This window comes from Protopterus annectens, chromosome 3.part1 (assembly GCF_019279795.1).
Source record: "Protopterus annectens isolate FY-2018-M chromosome 3.part1, PAN1.0, whole genome shotgun sequence".
NCBI lineage: Eukaryota > Metazoa > Chordata > Ceratodontiformes > Protopteridae > Protopterus > Protopterus annectens.
Window position 1 is genome coordinate 1,501,539,088 of NC_056732.1, and position 23,242 is coordinate 1,501,562,329.

The 23,242-nt window shown below is 43.1% G+C and overlaps 1 protein-coding gene across 1 annotated transcript in view; it reads left to right on the plus strand.

Annotated features, from left to right (window-relative positions):
- The window catches only part of ABCF2 (ATP binding cassette subfamily F member 2), a 1,573,086-nt gene that overhangs the window by 763,066 nt on the left and 786,778 nt on the right, over positions 1-23,242 (plus strand). The window contains exon 11 of the mRNA XM_044067572.1: positions 11,319-11,438. Within this exon, the coding sequence (XP_043923507.1) occupies positions 11,319-11,438 (120 nt within the window). The remainder of the gene's footprint in view (positions 1-11,318; positions 11,439-23,242) is intronic.

Here is a 23,242-nt window from a genome sequence, read left to right on the forward strand (position 1 = left end):
TATTAGAAGGCATGCTTGGTTAAAGGAACAAAATCTGCCTGATCATGTTAAAGCAAAATTATTAGATGCACCATTACAGCATGATACTTTGGTACTAAAGCAGAAGAGGTGTTGAAAAAAATGAAGGATAAAGCAAAATCCATGCAGACAGTCAAGGATTTCTTACAGGTACAGCCACCCAGGTTTAGCAGAAACTGGCCTTCTAAAAATTGTGCCTTTCCAGCGTCAGACAGAGAACAAAGAGGCAGATACAGGCGTCCCAGAGGCAGATCTCGGCCCCAAGGCTCATACAGGCCTAAACAATGGGGTTCTCCTACATCCAAAAGCGGAGAAGACAAATTCAGGAAACAGTCCCAATGACTTTCCTCTACCAGATCCAAGCACTTTTCTTTTGGCACACTCTACCAAGGTCAAAAGGTATGCCAGACCTGCCACACAGTCAATGGGCAGAGGCACAAAAACAAATTACAGCCCTCATGGATATGAAGGCCATTCAGCATGTACCACAACAAGAGCAGGGGCAAGGATTTTACTCTAGACTTTTCCTAGTACCCAGAAAGGGCAAAACCTGGAGACCAATACTGGACCTGTCTATGCTAATTACGTTTCTGGAAGTTCCAAAATTCAAGATGTTGACACTATAGCAGCTACTGTCCATGCTGGGCAAGAAAGCTTGGCTCGTAACTTTGGACCTAAAAGAGGCATACCTGCATGTCCTAGACAATCTTGCAGAAGATACCTCAGATTCATAGCTGGCTCAATGCATTACCAATTCTCCGCACTGCCCTTTGGCTTATCTACTGCGCCCAGGGTCTTCACAAAATGCCTGGCACCAGTAATTGCGTTTTGCAGACAAAAAGGAATTTAAATACACAGGACGACTGCCTAATTCAAGCAGAGAACAAAGACATTCTACTAAAGCATCTGGCGTTTGTAAAAAGATTGCTAATTGGCCTAGGGTACACAGTAAACGAAAAGAAATCAAAACTAGTGCCCTCTCAAGAGATAATAGTCCTGGGTGCAAGCCTAAATACATCTACCCAGATGGCTTATCTCACGCCAGACAAACAAAAGCAACTGACTACTTACTTCAAGAATTTGGCAACAAAACCCCACTTATCTGCAAGGAAAATCCTGCAGGCCTTTGGTTTCATGGCATCCTGCATTCTACTAATTCCATATGCCAGACTGCATATGAGGAAACTACAATGGTATCTAAAAAGTGTTTGGATTCAACATTGCCACAGCCTGGAGACAGTAATTGCACTCATTCCCTGCCTGCAACAGGAGTTTCGATGGTGGGCAGAAGCCTGTCACCACAATAAGGGTCTGCCATTCAGTTTACCCCCAGACAGACAAGCACTGACAACGGATGCATCAGATTACGCCTGGGGGGCCCATATGGCAGGAAAATGTATTCAGGGCACATGGCCTGCAAACCAGATGCATCTTCACATCAATCAAAAAGAGATGCTAGCTGTTCAAAATGCCCTGACAGCTTTCAAGGACCTACTTCATCCAGGACAGTTACTGATAGACAGACAACACTACTGTCATGTGGTACATAAACAAACAGGGAGGTACACACTCCTACCCCCTCTGCAGACAAGCAATGACCTTATGGGACACAGCATTGGCTTTTCAAGTTCACCTGCAAGCACAATTCCTGCCAGGAAAAACAAATACTCTGGGAGACGAACTAAGCAGAAACCTCATGGATCCCCACGAATGGAAACTGGATCCACAAGTCTTCAGCATGATGATAAGGAAATGGGGATGCCCAGACATAGATCTATTTGCCTCCCCCCACAACTGCCAAATGCAGAGATTTTGCACAAGGATTTATCACAGGCAAGCATGGAAAGTGGACGCCCTGTCCTTCAACTGGAAAAATCAAACAGTATATGCCTTTCCCCCACTGCCTCTCCTTCCCAGGGTACTCCTAAAGGTCAGACAAGAGAAGCCAAAAATGATACTGATTGCACCAGACTGGCCACGCCAGCACTGGTACCCAATCCTGAAGAGCTCGTCTCAAGGTCCAGCATGGATACTGCCTCAAACTTCTCACTTGCTGACCCAACAAAACAGTCAGATCCTGCACAGCCAACACAGGACCTTAAATCTGGCAGCATGGCGGATAATGTAGCCATTCAGAACACTCCTCTTTCAAAAGCTGTTATGAATGTTATCTTGGAGGCCAGGAGGCCCAGTACCAGAAAATCTTGTGCAGAAAAATGGAAGAGATTTTCTGCTTGGAACCAGGAACAAGGCATACACGTGTGTACCAAATATCCCTCAGATTTTGCAATACCTAACTGAGATGCTAAACAAAGGCCTTTCTCATCTATTAAGATTCATGCTTCTGCCATTTCAGCCCATTACAATACGGAACCACCTATCTTTTCTCATCCTTTAATAAGGCAGTACCTCAGAGGGGCCAAAAACATTAGGCCTCCAAGGAGAGCACCAGTTCTGGCCTGGGACCTCAATTATGTTTTGGAAAAACTCACACTGCCTCCTTTCGAGCCAGCATCAACAGCAGATATAAAATTCTTATCCTGGAAAACAGCTCTGCTCCTAGCAATAACCTCTGCAAGGTGAATCTCAGAGTTACAAGCACTCACGGCTGTGGAACCTTTCATTTTTCATCCTAACAGGGTTTCTCTGAGGACGAACCCTACATTTATGCCTAAGGTGGTGTCCAGTGTGGCCCTCAACCAAACCATTCACTTGCCATCCTTTTATCCTAATCCACAGAACAAGGGTGAGAAAATTTTGCATTATTTGGACATACACAGGCAGTTGAGTCTACTTGGACAGAACTAAAGCTTTCAGAAAGACTGAGCAACTTTGTGTCGTATGCTGCAGGTTCACAAGGAAAGGCCGTCTCAAAGCAGACCGTTGCTAAATGGATAGGCCATTGCATCTGTTTCTGCTATTTTCAACATGGCAAATCAGTGCCAAAGGACATTAGGCCTCATTACACCAGAGCAGCAGCCACTTCAGCAGCCTTCCTCAGAGGAGTACCAACCAAAGATATCTTAGAGGCTGCAACTTGGAGTTCAGTTCACACCTTCACAAAGCACTCCCACTTAACTCTTTACTCCAAGTCCAGAGCAGGCTTTGCCACTGCAGTTCTGCAGGGCCTCATAGCCTCTCCTAATCTTATTTAGCCCAGCCACCCTACCTCAGCTGTGGGATTCAACCCAAGAGTAATGACTGCAACAGTGAAACACGATGAACATAGTACAGTTGTGTACCTACCATAAATGTAGATGCTCGAGTGTATTCACTGTTGCAGTCCAGGTTACCCACCACCCCCTTTTCTTTGCTGGGACTTATCTACACTTCTCTATTAACCTTTTTGGTGTATTTGCTTGTAGATGAAGGACATGTTATTTTTGTGCATGTATTTTTATTAGCATATTCTTTCAGCTTTCCAATTTAGGGGCACCTGTCATCTGGGGCAAGAAAAACTGAAGAAAATGGCGTCTGCTGCATCTTTTTATGCCCCTGGCGCCCTGACGTCAGGGAAGAGGTGACAGCAACCGACGCCGGACCTAGACTTTGGAATTCTGGCCGACTGCGGGTAGCCTGCCAGCAGGATAACCCAAGAGTAATGACTGCAACAGTGAATACACTCGAACATCTACAATTATGGTAGGTACACAACTGTACTTTATGTGGTACATAAACAAGCAGGGTGGAACCCATTCTTACCCACTCTGCAGGCTATCCATGGCCCTGTGGAACACAGCCTTGAGCAACCAAGTGCATCTACAAGCTCAATTCCTGCCAGGCAAACAAAATTTACTGGCAGACAACTTAAGCAGAAATCTCCTAGACCCACACGAGTGGAAATTGGAGCCCAACATCTTCAACCTTCTGATGCAGAGGTGGGGGACACCGCAGGTGGACCTTTTTGCCTCTCTCAAAAACCACCAGTTGAGCAAATTCTGCACCAGAAACCCTCACAGCAGGGCCTGGAAGGTGGATGCTATCCTTTCCATGGGAAAACCTCTCAGTATGCCTTTTCCCCTCTGCCCCTCCTCTCAAAAGCTCCTACTCAAGATAAAACAGGACAGACCAAGGGCAATTCTTATTGCCTCAGACTGGCCACGCCAGCACTGGTACCCACTCTTGCACAGTCTGACAGTGCCACTCTGGCACCTTCACTCAACTCCTATCCTGGTGTCCCTGCAGGAGGGACAGATTTTGCATCCACAATTGCAATCCTAAACCTTGCAGCCTGGCTTATCCCTTGAATACACCACCAGCGACCCTCAGCAAACAGGTGTTAGACGTCATTCTTGAAGCCAGAAGGCCTAGTACTAGGAAATCCTAGGCTGAAAAGTGGAAAAGATATTATTTTTGGAATCTGTCTCAAAGGAAGGACACAGCTGTGCCCTCCTTACCTCTAATCCTGGATTACCTAGCAGAGCTACTCCACAGAGGCCTATCCTTCTCCTCCATTAAGATTTATGCCTCTGCCATCTCAGCTCATTGTAATACTGAGCCACCTCTATTTTCTCACCCTCTCAAACGGTTCCTGAGAGGGGCTAACACCTTAAGGCCCCCTAGGAGAGCACCCACCCCTGCCTGGGACCGTAACTTTGTACTGGAAAAGCTCGCACTTCTCCCTTTTGAACCTGCTGCTTCAGCAGAGTTAAAATTCCTCTCTTGGAAAACAGCCTTGCTTTTAGCCATAACTTCAGCAAGAAGTTTGTCTGAGTTACAGGCACTAATAGCTGTGGAACCCTTCATTATCTTTTGTGCGGAAACGGTTTCCCTCAGGACTAACCCGTCCTTTTATGCCTAAGCTGGTGTCCAGTGTGGCTGTAAACCAATCCATCCATTTGCCAACCTTCTTCCCTAACCCTCAAAATAAAGGGGAAAGGGTCCTGCACTCCTTAGACCTGCACAGACAGCTCAGGTTCTACCTTGACAGGACTAAACCTTTCAGAAAATCTGACCAGCTGCTAGTTAGCTTTGCTACAGGGGCAGAGGGTAAGGCCATTTCAAAGCAAACTATTTCCAAATGGATAGCACACTGCATCCATTTCTGGTACAAGCACCATGGAAAACCTACCCCACAGGGTATCAGACCACATTCCACTAGGGCTACTTCTATCTCTACAGCATTTTTTAAAGGAGTCCCAACCAGGGATATGCTGGAAGCTGCAACCTGGAGTTATGTAAACACCTTCACCAAGCATTATCACTTACCAATCTTTTGTAAATCCAGAGCTGGATTTGCTACAGCAGTCTTGCAAGTCCTACTAGCCAGCCCTAATATTTCTTGACTGCCTCCACCCTTCCTCAGCTTTGGGAATCAACCAAAGTGTGATGACTGCAACAGTGAAACACAAAGAACATAGTACAGTTGTGTACACTTGGCATAAATGTAGATGCTCGAGTGTATTCACTGTTGCAGTCCCGGTTTCCCTCCCTCCAGCCCCCCTGGCTTTCTCTGTCTTTCTACCTCTCCTCTCTAGGGCCATTCCTAATGGCATTGGTATTTACTTTTTACTGGTGGTGTTCCCCACCATATACTAGCTTCCTGTTTGGGGGCTGCTGACATTTGGGGCAAGAAAAACTGATGTAATGGTGTCTGCTGTATGTTTTATACCCTGACAACCTGATGTCATGGAAGAAGCGACAGCATCCGACACAGAATCCTAAGACTCTGGTATTCAGGCCGACTGAGGGTTACTGGCAGGCAGATAACCCAAGTGTGATGACTGAAACAGTGAATACACTCGAACATCTGCATTTATGTTAAGTGTACACAACTGTAATTTCTTCAAACCATGGCAGTTGCACAAGTGCAGTCATCATCATTAAGCCTATATTTAGTTCTAATAATGGTAAGCAAATCTTCCAACTTTTGACACGAGGATCCCAGATCACCATTGTTATCGGCTGTTAACCTTTAAATATGCGTAGCATTTACTGCACTGTACAAGATATTTGTGCATTAGCAAATCATTAATTCCATACTCGTTAAGGAATCCATATTCTGCTTTAAACTAATAAAATATTGTCAAAGAAAAGAATAATCAAAATCATTAACCATTGAATTCAAAGAAAACTTAAATCAACTTCTGTGACAAAAATCACACAAGCAATATAAAATCAAATACTAAAGCAAGTATAGTAAAGTTGTTCTGACATTACAAGTTCAGCAAACCAGAAAAAAGCTGTAATTACTTTATGTGCAGTAGCTTTTGCTCACTATCGCTTGCAGTTGCAATTTTTTTGCAACGTTATAAGATTTTCCTGTCTGCTGTCTGTGTGAATTTATAACTGTCTAGGCCCCTTGGGATGGCTACAGCTTGCCTGTCTAAAACATATCATTTTCTAACAACCAACAGTGAAATTAAAGGTAAAACACCACATTATGATTCAAAGTAAATCTTGCTGACAAGCTATCCCTTCCTACCTACAAACAGTGCAAAAGAGTGATAAATAAAATATAAATTCAAGTAAAACTGCTCTTACTGTTCAACTCCCCAGTAAATCACAAACCAAGGTAGGATTGTTTAGATATGGTTGATCCTGCAGAAGTTAGTGATGTATGTAGACTGAAAATGTTAGATGCTCAAAACCTAGTAACTTTTTTTTTGGGGGGGGGGGGTCAGCTTAACTTTTTTATAAAAGGGGAAAAATGGTCACTTTTGTTTTTGGAATAAATGGCAAACCAGAAGGCCTTTCATTTTTTTCAGCTTAGATTTTTTTATCACATCAGACTTAATTGGAACCCTGCCTCTGTGGCTGAATAGGGTATAGTTGCCCCTTTTGTAGCTTTGGTAAGTTGTAAATTGGTGGGGCAGCTGGCATAATATTCTTTGGGTGCATTTCTTGTTGGGTAAAATTGCCATCTTCCTAAATGCTTTTCTGAAATTACAGGTTGCTGAACCATTCTGTTGGAATTGCTGAATGTAAAATGTTAGCTTTCCTGGTTGCTTTACTCACTGCCATAATTTTATTCTGTAGGCTGCTGCTTTGTCTTGTGTTCTCATGGTGGTCTTCACAAGATTGCTGGCCTTTGTTCCCTACTGACATTGTCTGAGCTCATTTGCTACCCCTCCCCCCACTTTTTCTTCATTACACCTCATTTTATTCACTACTGACAGACAATGGCAGAACCACTGTTTAAGTTGCAGAGGGCAAGTCAATCCAGCCGTGCATTCAACTGTGGGTGGTCAGCAGTGACTCCTGGTAATAAAAGGGGCACAATTACTTGTTCTGTTACAACCAGTGTGGGTGATGGCCCCTCCCACATCTCTGCCTTTGCTTTTGCACTTTTCTTCAATTTTAAACATGCTGGATGTTTTTGGAAGCTTCTGCGTACCATTATAGTAAGAGAAGTGCCTGAAAAGAGTACTCTAGGGTTTGGCACTAATAATTCTGATTTTTTATTAATGTATTTTGAAATATGAACTTCAATAGTATCTCTGCGGTGGTGCAGTTCAGCTAAGGGCGTATTGTGCATTCTAGCCACAGGCTATGTATAACTCCTTTTAATGGAACTGAGGTCATTGGTATTCACAGATAGTTTAGACGGCTTCATTACTGCTGAATTTAAAATGTCTCCAGCAGTTTGTTTAGCAGGACTGTTTTACTTATTTACATCTGATGTGGTGCAGTGGTTAGCATTGCCTCTCCGGTTCGATCCTCAGCTGGGGGTGCCTTCTGTGCGGAGTCTGCATGTCCTCCCTGTGGTCGCTTGGGTTTCCTCCCACATCCCAAAGACATGCTGTAGGTGGATTGGACACTCTAAATTGGCCCTAGGTGTGAGTGTGTGCATGTGTGTACCTTCTGTAGAAGGTTGGGTGGCGGGCTGGCGACTCAACACTGTAGGACTCCACTGCCGATCATGAGCGGACAGGTGATCCGCTGTGGTGACCCCTAACCAGGAAAAGCCGAAAGAAGACTACCTGCACGCTCGGACTGGGCAGAATCCTTTTTTGACAAGAGTACTATTAAGAAATCACCTAGTGAGATTATACAGGTCAAATAAATTCCAAAAAAAATAATCAAAAACCAGCTAAACTCCACAATGTCATTTTACGTACTAGATATCTAAGATGTTCTCCTATGCAGTATAAGCAGGTTTGCTAACTGCTGTAAACATACGTGTGTGTTTGTATTTAATTAATTTCTATATAGTAGAATATTACAGGTCTGAAAAATTGATACTGTTGTCAGGCTACAGCATGTAGCTAATGCAGCAGTAACTTTGCTGCCTGGGAGAATGAGACAGTGATAGTGTTATAGTCCAGTGCTGTGCACTGGGGATGAGAGATGCATAGCCACCTCTCTTGTTCCCCATTAAATATGAGTTAGTGAAACATTATATGATGCAGGCTGTATGGTCCCGTCTACCTGCTGCTAAAGGATGCCCATGGACATCCATAGTGCAAGCAACTCTCTGGGACTGAAGTTTTTATTTTTTATGTTTTTGTACTTTAACTGGGTTAGATAAAACTCTTCTACTTAGAGACCTGGGGGGAAAAGTAGCAGTGTGTATAAAATTATCAGAATTAAGGAAAGCAACTTAGAAATGCCTGCCCTATTGAAAATGTGATTGTAGACAGTAGTCCCAAGTTTGCAGAGGACATTTCATCAAAATTTACCCATATAAGCTTAAAAATAATTCTTAAGTTGGACATTCAGTATCCATTTGCAGCTCTCAGCTTGTGCTTTGGCACAACTGGGTGACCTCACATTTGAGGGCAATTTTGGGGTGAAGTAACATACAGATAATCAAAGCATATACTCTTGAGAGGAATATGGTGGTAGTTAATAGCATTTAACAAGTGTGGAGATGCGTTAAAGCAAGTGTTGTGTAGCATGTAGCAGTTTGGATATGAATTGGGAGGTTCTATTTAAAGCAAGTGTTGTGTAGCAGTTAGCTTGGAGGTTCTAAGCAATGGAGGCTGATCTTCTGTTTGTGACAATTTGTAGTATTGTTAGAAAAAAGTCTGAGGCAGTGGTTGTGGAGGTGATTATCTTTAAGTCCCTTTGAGAAACACTTGGGATCTATGGGATGTTGACCAAAGTAAGTCCTCTGAGGTCTGGGAATTTCTGCCTGCACCTTGTCCTTTGAGAAGAATTGCACTTGCAGAATAGCACTGCTGACAACACTGTCTCCCTTTGCGTGCTGCACACACGAGATGCAGTTTTGTGCACTTAATTCAGTGCGTGGCCTCTTAGGTTCCCTTCCCACCCTGCTCCGATTCAAATGTTCCTCAACAGCTTGCTGGTCCCGTTATTAGCAAGTGTGTTTTTTTTTCCAGTGATGTGTATCGAATCATTGCAAAACCTAGAACAAAAGTGGTCAATAATGAAGACTTTTTTGTTTATGGCTTTGGACTGTTATGGAAAGAACTAGAATGATTGATTCCCTCTCCATCTTTGTGAACCATCTGTTTTACACTCCTCTAAGTCTTGAAATTTGATGCCTCATTGTGGGGTGGGGTACATTTAGATAGTGACAGAAACTTTTGATTTATAATAAAATGTCATATAAATTAACTGGATTTTTAGATCTCGGTTAAATGTTTGAGAGATTTACTCCTTGTGTGCTGTTGTGCATGTTCAACACAGTTCAGAAAGTAATAATTTGACAAAAGTTAGTGCAATAGCTTGCACTGGGCTTTGAGATCCAGCTATCCTATATGCTGCTTATATATTCTTCCCAGAGAGAGGAGATGTCATTAAACTGCTCCTGAAATCAGAGTGTGGGATTCAGGATTGATCAGTCTTAAGTGTGTTAGGTTGCTATTTCTCCCCACCCTTTCTTATTAAGGTATATTGTATATTTATGGCTGTTTAGGATTACCTCCACTTTCCAAAGACTAATTAATTGGACACTCTAATTTGGCCATAGGGGTGTGTGTGTGTGTGTGTGTGTGTGTGTGTGTGTGTGTAAGACAAGTAGGTAGGCAAGTAAGTAGGTAGGTATGGAAGAACAAGTGTGACAAGGCTGGCCGCCCAGAGGTATGAACATTGGTTCTAGATGATTGTCCCTTTTGATGCGACACCCTGACCCGATGGGCAAAAATGCGGAAAAAGGGGTTGTGGGTGGATGGGTTCCGACCACAGAATATTTAACTGTGCTTGCCCTGTAATTTCCACAGTGCTTTAAAATGAGGGTAGTCTTCCTTAAGTACAAAAGCTACATAACATAGTACTTCACCCAACAATGCCTGAATTTGTACGTGTGCTGTTTGTCTACGCTAACAAGTCACTTCCACCTTTTTTATGTCATACATTTGATGTAGACCTAAGGTTCCTTAAGTGCGATCAGACTCTCACAATCTAGTGACCCTTAAATTCCATGAGCACATTTTCATCAGCATGTTGGTTAGAAATCAAAGTTTTGTTACATACATTAGTGTTACCAAGTTAAAGTGTAATTGCTTCATTAGCTAGTAATCTTTAGAATAGCACAGACAATTTATAAGTACTTTTTAGGGTTGTTATGAAATGCCCAGTTATGCAAATTACATGTGACTACTATTTTGACTTTATCAACCAAACAAAATCTATCACTTTTAAATGTCCCATATGGACAGACTCAAACTCCCAACTATTCTCGGTCTCATATCGCCTACTTGGAGGCGATCTGTGCTTGACTTACAAAGCCATGTCTGACCCAGCTCTTTTAGAAATTATACATCTAAAGAAATCCCAATCCCTCCACACTACACACTCCAGAGACCTCAACCTCATTACCACAATCAGCAGAACAAGCTGGAGGGACAGGTTCATAACCCAGAGACTGCCCATGCTATGGAATAGACTTCCCATACATGTCAAGCGGAGGGCCTTACTGGCCCTCTTCAAGAGAAATCTTGATGAGTGGATAGGAAATAGAAAATTCACCCCGGGGATTACTCCAGTGGCTTTACTCAACAGAGGTACTGGGAACTAAGGTTGAGTGGCACGATGCCAGGGTAATCCTATGGGCTAGGCTTGTAAAGGCTCCAGGGCCATTAGCCTAGTACAAACCTATGAACCTATGACTTTGCAGAAAGTCATCTCAAAGGTCAAGAAGATATGGTAAGTACTAGTGTGTCATTATTTTGTCAGATTTTTTCCTCTGGCATGTTATTTTTTTAATTTAGTTGGTTTGGATATTTTAAGATTTTGTATTTCTTAAAAATCATCATAAAATGTTTGATAGCAAGACAAAATGGTGCCTTAGCTGTTGACTTCAAATGCGAAGATGCGTGTTTTTTTTGTTGCTTTACTTTTATGTAATTTCTTTTGAGATTTGTCAGTGCTTGACTTGAAATGCTGTTTTTCAGAACTACATAGCACGATTTGGCCATGGTAGTGCCAAGCTTGCCCGACAAGCCCAGAGCAAAGAAAAAACCCTACAGAAAATGATGTCTTCAGGATTAACGGAAAAAGTTATTAACGATAAGGTATAGTCCATTTCTTTTACACCTTTTTTTTTTTTGCAATATGGCCAATTGTATTCCTATGTTAACCTGTTTTCCTGAGCCCTTTTTTTGGAAGGCTTTTTTAAGCTTCTACATTTGTTTTGTGTCTCTGAACGTAGTATTAGTCCATTAATGATGTGAGTAAAGCAATTATGAACAGAGCTCTATAAAGTATTGTTTGGGAGATTCTTATTTCTAATGTGGGGCTTGAAATTATTCTAGATTGTTTTCAGTTTTTTTTTTTTTCTGAACAGGTTGTTGGAATAGAACCCACACCAGGTAGATGAATTGCTTGATAGTTCAGTGCAGCATAACAGGGGTGCTACACTCCCGATTTTTAATTTCTCCAAGTCTTTTGGGTTTCTAATACCATGACGGGAATGGACCCCATTCTTAAGTCAAAGTACGATTAAAGTTCATGAAATTAGTATTGTCTCGCTCTTTGATGTTAGCCAAAAGTGCTCTTCGTAGCACCCGCAATGTGTGCCCAGTAATGACTCCTGTAATTCGTACGGTGTCACATGAATTGGTCACCTATCTAAATACGATTGTAAATTCTTTTTTATAAGACCAGTTGCTCCTACTATTATTGGAACTGTGTCTGGGTATCTTTCTTCCACATGGCTCTCGTTTCTGCTTGCAGATCGAGGTATTTTATGACTTTGTGTCTCTCTCTACACAAGACACTGTAGTCACTAGTTGTGGCGATTTCTATGATCAATGCTACTTTTGTCTTCTTTTCTTGGACCACTACATCCGGTTTTCTAGCATCTTTCTTTTGGACTGTTGGTATTGTGTGATCCCATGTGATATAGACCTCATAATTTTCTATGATTCTCTGTAGCTCATGTTTCCAGTGTTTTTTCAGCCACTTTGATACCATAATGTTTGCACAATCTCGCCACATTATTATGCCTTTCAGTATACAGTCCCTCTGCCACTAGAGAGTCGCAACCAGCAATAAAGGTGTGTGACTGTTTCCAGTTCGGTTCCACAAAAACCTACATATGTCTGTTTCTCCCACATGTTCAATGGACTTAGTAAACCACTGTGTACACAGCCCACTATCTTGGGCTGTCAATATTAACTTTCATTTCTTAATGTAAATTCCTCTCCTTTAACCATTCCTGCGTTCATTCTTGATCAGCATGAGGCTCTTCCAGAAGTTTTCTATACTTGCAACTATATTTGTTTTTTCCACATTTCTTGTCTTCTCTCCTGGTCCTTCAACTTATATTCTTTTATTTTTTAGCACATTCAGTTGCTGCCTGATTTTTATCCACTTCTGGTTTGATTTCCATTCATGCTTGATGTCTGTATGCTTCTGCTAAATTAAGCAGCGATGTCATCTTAGATTTAGCCTCCTCATGTTTCAAAACTTTCACCACATTTGGATCTTGTGAGGTCAGTAGATGTGTGGAGTCCCATAATTGCAGATCTATACATGTTATCAATTTCAAGGAGGCCCATCCCTCCTTCAGAACGGGGACTATATAATCTTTGGTACACACTGATTTTTATAAATCATTTGGAGAGCATGAAAAATCCTTCTTGTTTTAATATCCAATCTATCCAGCACTTTTTGGGGCCAGTCAATCACTCCAAAACTATAAGTTAGGACAGGAAGAGCAAATGGATTTATAGCTTGGCTCTTGTTCCTAGGTGTCAGTGCTGTTTTCCGGATTAATTTTAAGTCTTCTTAAGTACTCCTTACTAAGCTTTATTCACATTGTTCATGTTTTATTGCTGATCCTTCATCAATTCCCAAGTATTTATACATCCCCCTCTTGCTCAAGTTCTTTGATATCACATTCAAAGTGATGTTTTCCTTGTGCTGCAATTTTCCATTTTAAAGGTTGCTTTTGCACATTTATCAAGACCAAATGACATTCCAATATAATCTGAAAAAGTTTTGACAACCTGCAGCTGTGCTTTCAGTTTCTCATCTGATGAGTTCTACAATTTTAAATGGACAGAGAAGATGAGAATTCATTATACTTTGTTGTTTTCTAGAAGCCAAATTATAGCCATGACCTAAGCTGTTAAGTAAACAGCTTAGTGGATTAGTGGCAAGGTAAAATAGCAACGGTGATGGGGAGTCACCCTGGAATATCCCCCTTTGTATTTTTATCCCTGGGATAATAATCTGTCCTTTATCGTGGCTTAATTGCAGAGTGGTCTGCCACTGTTTCATGGTTACTGTAATGTAATCAATCAGTGTAGGATGTACCTTATACATTTTTAAGCACTCTTTTATCCATGAATTTGGGATACTATCAAATGCTTTTATAGTCAATCCATGCCATACTTAGATTCTTCCCTTTCTTACAGCTCTCCACTATAACTTTATTTCATAACAAATGATCCTTTGTTCCATATGACTTTTTTTTATTGCCGTATTGTTCTACTGCCATAATGTTTTTCTTCTAAATGACTATAAACTCTGTCGGCGTCAATCCCCATGTATAGTTTATATGTCATTGGAAGACAAGTTATTGGTCTATAATTTTTAGGGTAGCTTGCAGGTTCACTCAAGAGCATTGTTTTTCCTGTTAACCAATGCAATGTCTGTTCGGGGTGTGCATATAAATAGTCCTTACTCATGGCTAGATCCTTGTGTAAAGAAGTTAATAAGAAGTACTGCATCTGGGCCTGGGGTTTTCCAGTTAGAGGCTTTTCTCAACTTTGTTTCAATCTCTCTGGCTGTTATTTCATCCCATTTCATATCCTGTACCTTTAAACTTATTCTTTCTTTTACTCATTTAGCTTCTTTATGTTCCACAGGATCTTCATAGATACTTCTCCAAAATGTATCTACTTCCTCTTTTTTCGGCAGTCTATCATTTCCTTTTACCTTATTTCCCAATTCTCTAAAACTTTTTTGGGTCATTAGTAAATTGCTTATTTTGTGCTTTTCCTTATATTTATCTTCGTATCTTCTGAGTCTTTCTGCCTGTTTTGAGATTTTTAGTTCATCTCCAATAGTGCATAATAGAACCTGGTCTGTTCTAATACTGCGCATTGCTTTTATCACATCCATCTTTCTTAATCATTTTGTTGATCTGTTCCCTCTTCTATAATCTTCTAGCAATGACACTTGTCGTAGCTGCTTTTATAGTTTTCTCTATTCGATATTTCCATGATGGTATTCGTTTTCACCCCCCCCCCTTTTCCCTCGCTGCCCTATGTTCCTGTGGTAGAATTTTATCAGTTATTTGGCAGCACAGTAATATATTCGGTTTACTTCTGTTATATTGCATGGATCTCTATGGAGAGTCCTATTTACTGTGTTCATTTTTTTTTATCAAGCTTCTGACTTTTGGGGTTTTATTAACTTTCTGCAGTCTATTTCTCTCATTGAGCTTGATATGTCTGTCTTTGTCTATTAAATCAAGCAACTCTTCTCTTAACTCATTTTCTTCCATACTGAGGGCACATCCCTTGTTTTCCATTTCCTGCGGGCATTCTATAGAAAGTTCTATAACATCATCTTGTGGCACATTCTTCAATTTCATCCTTTTTTTTTTTGTCATGTGGAAACTCACTGGCCTAACTCCTCAACATTGACTGCATCACAGTTTCCTGATCTTCGTGTTCACTGTTAGTCATTACATTTGGGTTATCTGCTTGCAATAGCCCTCAGTCAGCCTGATTAACAAAGTCTTGGGTCCTGCATCGGATGTTGTCCATTCTTCCATGACGCCAGGTCGTCAGGGGTATAAAATATGCAGCCAGCGCCATTACATCAGTCGAAGCAGTTCGCAAGTGCTGGATGGCCGACTCCTGAATTTTTGTTTGAGTTTCAGAACCGAAGTCTTCAACTAAAGCCAAGTACCCCATTGGGGAAACTTTTTCTTGCTCCGTACCGAAGTCAGTAAAAGTTAATAATTGCATTACTTGTGGTAATATTTAATCAGCGCACTGTCCGTCGGTATATTTTCGCCTCTAAATATTTCGGTTCTCTGTTTAATTATCCAGAGATGTCATCGGTTAGCCGTCCGGACTACCGGGATTCTGAAAAAACGCAAAGATAACAGAGAGAGGCCGCCAAGGTCCAAAACTGCCGACAACGCTTCTCCTAAGCCAGTTCGCCAGTACTCAGTGAGGCGCTTTTGCAGCCCCTGATACCTGCAACTTCTGATTCGTAGGCCTCTACTGAGACCCATTCCAGAGTCCGGTATGCCGCAAGATACTTCAGCTATGGAACCCATGGATGTCTCTACCTTGGATGGGTCCGGAGCCGCTGTGCAGGCACCGGCTTCTGAGGGTGTATTCAGGCCTATGGACTTGCATATTAAACAGACGCCTCCTTCTTTACTTAGGCCTAAATCTCGATCCATGTCTAAAAAACCGAGGCCCAGGCCACATGCTCAGGCCTCTAGGCCTAAAAAACAAATAAGAATGGCTGAAGATCTAATAACTCTAATCAGGGGTAGCTAATCCCCCCCTCCCCCTTCTAAGAGGCCTAGGACTGAAGTTAATTATGAATCTTCTGATCAGGATTCTGTTTTTTCTGACTCTTCTGATGATCTGGATTTGTCCTTGCCTACTTGTGAGGATTCTGATGCAGAGGACTCTATTCCCTCTGCTTCCCCTCCTGAGGATTTTTCTTTTGGGGAAACCTTACATACTGTAAGGGAGCATTTCTACTGGGAAAGCCAGGATTTTTCTGATTCAAAAAAGAGGCTTAGGGATTTCCTTCTCCTACCTCAGCATAGGCCTTTAGCTATTTCTCCTGTACTAGACATTGTTGATGCTTTCTCGGAATCTAGTTTGGCCCCCGATTCCCTGCCTCCTGCTCCCAGAAAACCTGACAGATACTACAGGGTCCCAGAGTCCCACAAGTTCCTTTTCAAAAATCATTTTGCAGATCCAGAGACTATTTCACAGGGGCCCAAGGGCATTAAGGCTTCTACTACTAAAAATCATACCCCTTTTGATAGAGACTCCAGGGCGCTGGATAGATGAGCTAAGGTTTGCACTTGTGCAACCTTGGACATTAGGGCTTTAAACTGCCAGTTTCATATGTTAAAATATCAGCAACATGTTATCCTGACTGTGTTGAAAATAAATAATTACAGGATTTAATGCATTCTGCCAAACACGTTGGAAAACCTACTTTGCAATATGGTTTTGATTCATTAGATGCCCCTTGCAGGGCTGCTGTTGCTGGGTCTGTGCTCAGAAGGCATGCTTGGCTTAAGGAGCAATCTTTGCCTGATCATGTAAAAGCTAAATTGTTGGATGCTCCTTTAAATCAGGACTGCCTGTTTGGCAACAAGGCTCTTAAAAAGATGGAAGATAAAGCTAAATCTATGCAAACTGTTAAAGATTTTCTACAAGTTCAGCCTCCTAGATTTAATAGGCACTGGCCCTCTAAGAATTGGTCCTTTCCAGCCCCCTCCAGGTCTTCTCAAGCCAAACCCAGACACAGCAAAAACCCCAGGTTTCAGTCCCAGGGGACTCGCAGAACTAAACAGTGGGGGGCTTCCACTTCCAAGTCTGGGAATAATAAGACTCCCCCCTATGGTAAACTGTCTCAATGACTTCCTTTTAAAATTTCCAAGCACTTATCAACTGACTGCCCCTTTGGGGGGAAAGATTGCTCTTCATGCAAAGAATTGGGAACTCATTACCCAGGATAAATGGGTTTTAAATAGTGTCCCAGGGATAGAGAGTTCACTTCTATACGTTGCCAACACCAACTGGGTGGCTGGACCTACCCCCAAATCAGTTGGCAGAGGCCCAAAAACAAGTACTTTCTCTCTTAAGCATGGGGGCTATTCAACTGGTACCAGAAGAGGAAAAGGGACGAGGTTTCTACTCGAGACTTTTCCTGGTACCCAGAAAAGGCAATTCATGGCATCCTATGCTGGACCTGTCTACTATAAACACCTTTTTGGGATTCCAGAATGCAAGATGCTGACTCTTCAATTACTTCCTATGCTAGGCAAAGATGCCTGGTTGGCAACACTAGATTTAAAAGAAGCATACCTGCACATCCCAATCAGGGAATCTTGCAGAAGATACCTATGCTTCAAAGCAGGCTACACACACTGTCAGTTCTCTGCACTGCCCTTTGGCTTGTCTACTGCGCCCAGGGTATTCACAAAGCACCTAGCTCCAGTTATTGCATTTTGCAGGCAAAGAAATATTCAAATATACCCATACCTGGACGATTGTCTAATTCGGGCAGAAAGCCAGGACATACTTTTGAATTATCTGGCCTTTGTAAAAAGGGTTCCAACATGTCTGGGGTACACCATAAACGAAAATAAATCACACCTGGTACCCTGTCAACAAATTATATTCCTGGGAGCAAGCTTGAATACAACTTCCCAGATGGCTTACCTCACGCCAGAAAAGCAAATTCATTTGACAGCCTACTTCAAACAAGTGACCACAAAAACCCTGCTATCTGCATGACAAGTACTAAAAGTCTTGGGGTTCATGGCCTCCTGCATTCTTCTAATTCCGTATGCAAGACTGCATATGGGGAAACTACAGCGGAATCTAAAAAGCCTATGGTGTCAACATTCTCAAGACCTAGAAACAATGATTCCTGTCATACCTTGCCTACGCCTAGAGTTCCTGTGGTGGGCAGAGGATTGCCACCAAAACAAGGGGCTACCTTTCACACCACCCCCTGCAGCCCAAACCCTAACAACAGATGCATCAGACTATGCATGGGGGGCTCACCTGGCAGGGAAGTACATTCTGGGCAAATTGAACCAAAATCAAATGCACCTGCATATCAATCAAAAAGAAATGTTAGCTGTACAGAATGCTCTGACAGCCTTCAAGGACCATATTCTTCCAGGACAACTAATGGTAAAGGCAGACAACACCACTATGTGGTACATAAGCGGGGGGGGTACACATTCATTCCCCCCCCCCAGACTAGGGATAACATTGTGCATTGACCTTGAGCTACTAAGTGCACCTACAAGATCAATTCCTGCCAGGAAAATTAAATACACTGGCAGACGGACTAAGCAGAAACCTCATGGACCCACACGAGTGGAAATTGGAACCAAGGATTTTCAACATGGTGACATGCAAATGGGGGAGTCTAGATATAGACCTGTTTGCCGCTCCCCAGAACTACCAGTTGGACAAATTTTGCCAAGGACTCCCCACAAACAAGCCTGGAAAGTGGATGCTCTGTCCTTCAGCTGGAAAAACCTATCAGTCTATGCCTACCCACCTGTGCCTCTGCTTTCTAAAGTACTACTGAAAATCAAACAGGACAAACCAAGGATGATTTTGATTGCTCCAGACTGGCCGTGCCAACACTGGTACCCCCTCTTGCGCAGTGTCACTGTTATCTCCATGGCACCTGTCTCGGACTCCTTCCCTGCTGTCTCAGCAGGAGAACCAGATTCTGCACCCTCAGCTTCCAACACTGAACCTTGCAGCCTGGCTAATTACTTAATCTCTACTTTACCATTCCTCAGCAAACCTGTGATGGATATCATGTTAGCAAGGAGGCTTAGTACTAGAAAATCTTATGCTGAAAAATGGAAAAGATTATGTGCCTGGAACCAATCTCAAGGGATGAGCACAGCAACGCCCAGTTTACCTCAGATTTTACAATACTTAACTGAGATGCTTCACAAGGGCCTGTCTTTTTCCTCCATTAAACTCCACGCCTCAGCCATTTCAGCTCATTATAACACAGAACCTCCCCTCTTCTCTCATCAGCCGCTCAAGCAGTTCCTCAGAGGGGACAAAAATTTGAGATCCCCCAGGAGAGCTCCAACCCCAGCCTGGAACCTTAACTTTGTCTTGGAGAAACTCACTCTACCTCCTTTCGAGCCAGCTGCTACTGCAGATTTAAAATTTCTTTCTTGGAAAACAGCTTTCCTTTTAGCAATCTCTTCAGCTAGAAGGGTATCTGAATTACAGGCCCTTATGGCAGTGGGGCCTTTCCTTCTTTTTCATGACAGGGTGTCCTCAGAACCAATCCATCCTTCATACCCAAGGTGGTATCCAGTGTGGCTCTTAATCAGTCCATTCATTTGCCAATCTTCTTTCTCAATCCACAGAATAAAGGGGAACGGATACTGCATTCCTTAGATGTGCACAGACAACTTTGATTCTACTTGCACAGGACTAAACCTGGAAGGAAATCTGAACAACTGCTGGTGGCATTTGCTGCACGGACAGAGGGGAAGGCTATTTCAAAGCAAGCAATTTCTAAATGGATAAGCCATTGCATTAATTTCTGCTATAAGCACCATGGAAAACAATCCCCCAGGGGATCAGACCTCACTCCACTAGGCCTGCATCTACCTCTACAGCCTTTCGCAGAGGTGTCCCTCCCAGGGACATTCTAGAAGCTGCTACCTGGAGTTCTGTACATACTTTCACCAAGCATGATTTTCTAATTTTCTCTACGTCCAGAGCTGGCTTGGCCACTGCAGTCTTGCAGGGCCTTATAGCTGGCCCTAATGCTATCTAAATTCCTCCTCCCAACCATAGCTTTGGGAATCTACCCAAATGTAATGACTGCAACAGTGTAACACTAAGAACATAGTGCAGATGTTCTTCATCTCACATTGCTGCAGTCCTTACACTTGGGTAGTCCGCTGTCCTCGGTCGGCCCGAATATCATCAATTAGTTGACGCCGGGCGGGTTAAAGTAAAAAGCGCTTGACATCAGGGCCAGGTACAAATGCAGCATGACCGACGCCATATCCTCAGTCTTTTTGCCGCATGGTCCGATGCAGAAGCAGCGTTGCAAGTGCCGTTTTTCTGAAATTTTGGTCAGAGTTTCAGACCGAGTCGTCGTTGGCTGTTACCCGTTGGGGAATATTTTAGTTTTTCTTGCCTCAGTGGTTTACCGGATGTCAGAAAAAGTGAATAACTGTATTTCTTGTGGGAAGCAGATACCGCATAGAGATTATCATACTTTGTGTATTCCTTGTTTGGGGCCTGAGCACGACGTTGTTGGGTGTCGCTTTTTGGTTAGGTATTCATAAAAGCATTATTAAAAGGAGTTAGATTGTGCCAGGTTGGTCTTGAGAACGGTGCAATTATAATATGCCGTCGGATGCTCCGGCGCTCGCTTCGAGAGCCCGCTTAAAGACAAAGCAGCTAAACCCAGGTAAGAAGAGTCGCCCCGCATCGACGCCTCGGTTCTTAGGCGCCAGTGGAACCCGGTGGTTCCGCTGGAGGCTTCTCTGAGTCCCAGGGGAGACTTTGATATTGCAGGATGTGGCCTCTCAGGAAGCAGGTCAGGCTGAAGGGTGGTTAGGCCCTCTCCTTCTGTTTCAAGGCTTCTCCCAGAGGCAGGCCAGGTTTAGCTTCTGTTGGTGTCACTCCTAGTTCAACAGGATCTGTGCCCAAGAAGCACATGCTTAAAATGGCAGAAGATTTAATTAATTTGATTAGAGGTTCTTTGCCCCTCCTGATAAGAGGCCTAGGGGTGAACCAGAGTGGGGTGGACCCAGAGTTGGGAGTTTGAGCAGGCTTGAATGTTTCAGAGTCTTCTTCTGAAGACTTGCAGGAGTACTCTCCTTATTCTGATTCTGATGATTCCACTCCTTCTGCTTTTCCTCCAGAGGATTTTTCTTTTCAGAGACTCTTCATTCCATGAGGGAACTTTTTAGTGGGAAGGTCAGGACTTCTCTGATTCCAGGAAAAGGCTTAGGAATTTTGCTTTTACCCCAGCATAGGCCTTGGCTATACCACCTGTTCTGGATGTTGTTGTGGAAGATGTGTTTGCAGAGGCTTTTCTTCCTGATTCTTTTTGCCTCCTCCTGTTAAAATAAACGGATAGGTATTACAGGGTGCCTGAGGCTCATAAATATCTTTATAAGAGTCCTAGGGCGGACCCAGAAACTGTTAGTCAGGGACCTAAGGATGTCAGGGCCTCTGTTGTAAAAAACCGGTTCCTCCAGATAAAGAGGCCAGAGCTTTGATAGATGGGGGAAAGAAAGGCCATACTTCTTCCACCTTAGCTATGAGGGCTTTGAATTGCCAGTTTCACATGTTGAAATATCAAAACTATCTTCTTTCTCAATTGAAGTCTAAGGTAGATGCTCTGGCGGAAGGCAGTGAGTGTAAAGACAAGATTTGCATGTCTCGAAGGCATTGAGTGTGTGTAAAGACAAGATTTGGTGCATGTCTCGAACAGGTGGGTAAGCATTCTTTGCAATGTGGTTTTGATGCTGTACAGGCCTCGTCTAGGGTGGCTGCCACTGGTTCAGTTCTTCGCAGGCACGCCTGGCTGAGGGATCAGAATTTATCTGACCATGTTAAGACAAGGATTTTGGATGCCTTTTACAGTCTGATGTGTGTTGTTTGGTTCACCTGTGGAGTCAGTCTTGAAGAAAATGGAAGACAAGGCTAAGTCTATGCAGGCTGTTAAGGATTTTTTGCAGTCAGCCTCCCTCTTTAGTTTAGATTGGCCTGCTAAGGGGTGGACGTATCCTTCTTATGATTCTCAGTCTAGGGGTAGATCTAGATGTGGTAGGGGCAGAGCTCAGGGTTCCTTCAGACCTAGAACTGGGAGTTCACCTGCACAGTCTTCGGTGAGGGCAGGGGCCAGTCCCGTCCCTTTTGAACAGGCCCAATGACCTGCCTTTTTTCTGCCTGATCCTTCCCTTCTTGGCAGCACCTTTGGGAGGAAGATTGGCACTCTTCAAGGAAAATTGGAGTTTGATTACTCAAGACAGATGGGTATTGATATCATACACCAAGGTTACAAGTTTTATTTCCATACCTTGCCTCCTTTCAAAGGCATGCCAGACGTTCCTCCTCAGCAAAGACTAGAGGCTCACAAACAAATTTCTCTGCTACTTCAAATAGGGCCCATACACGGTCCCCCTACCCAGAAAGTGGCCTAGGATTTTTTTTCGCCTGTTCCTAGTACCAAAGAAGGGGAACACGACCAACCAATTTTTGATTTATCCATCCTCAACACGTGTCTGGACATTCCCAGGTTGAAAATGTTGACGTTACAACAGCTTTTGCCTCTGCTGGGCAAAGATCACTGGATGGTGACTCTGAATCTCAAGGAGGCTTACCTTCATGTTCCTATCAGGACCAGTTGCAGGAAGTATCTGCGTTTTGCTGGGACTTCTCATTATCAGTTCTCTGCATTGCCCTTTGGCTTATCTACTGCCCTAGAGTGTTCACGAAAAGTTCTGGCTCAGTGAGCTTTCTTCAGGCTAAAAGGAATACAGATCTATCCTTATTTGGACGATTGCCTGATTCTGGCCCAAGAAAGGGCGAACTTCTTCATCATTTACAGTATGTGATAGCAGTGCTAGATGCCTGGGGGTATTCTGTGAACGAAAATAAAGTCAGTCTAGTACCCTCTCAGGACATGTGCCTTCTGGGTGTGAGACTGAATACAGCATCCCAGATGGCCTTTTGACCCGGACAAACAAAAGAATCTTTCTCTTTACTTCCATCAATTGTCTCATCAGTCCAGGCTGACTGCAAGGACAGTCCTTCAAGCCTTGGGGTTCATGGCATCTTGTATTCTGGTGCTTCCCAATGCCAAACTGCATATGAGGAAGCTACAGTGGTATCTCAAAATGTATGGACACAGCACTGCCAAGATATGGACACTGTCATTCAGATAATACCTTGCATTCAAAAGGAGTTTTTGTGGTGGGCTCAGGAATGTCACCTAAACAAGGGACTCTCTGTGACCCGACCAGAGGCGGAGATCAGATAACGACAGATGCCTCGGACAAAGCTTGGGGAGCTCATCTAAATGGAAAGTGGGTACAAGACACGTGCCCCTGCCAGACTTCAACATCTACATATCA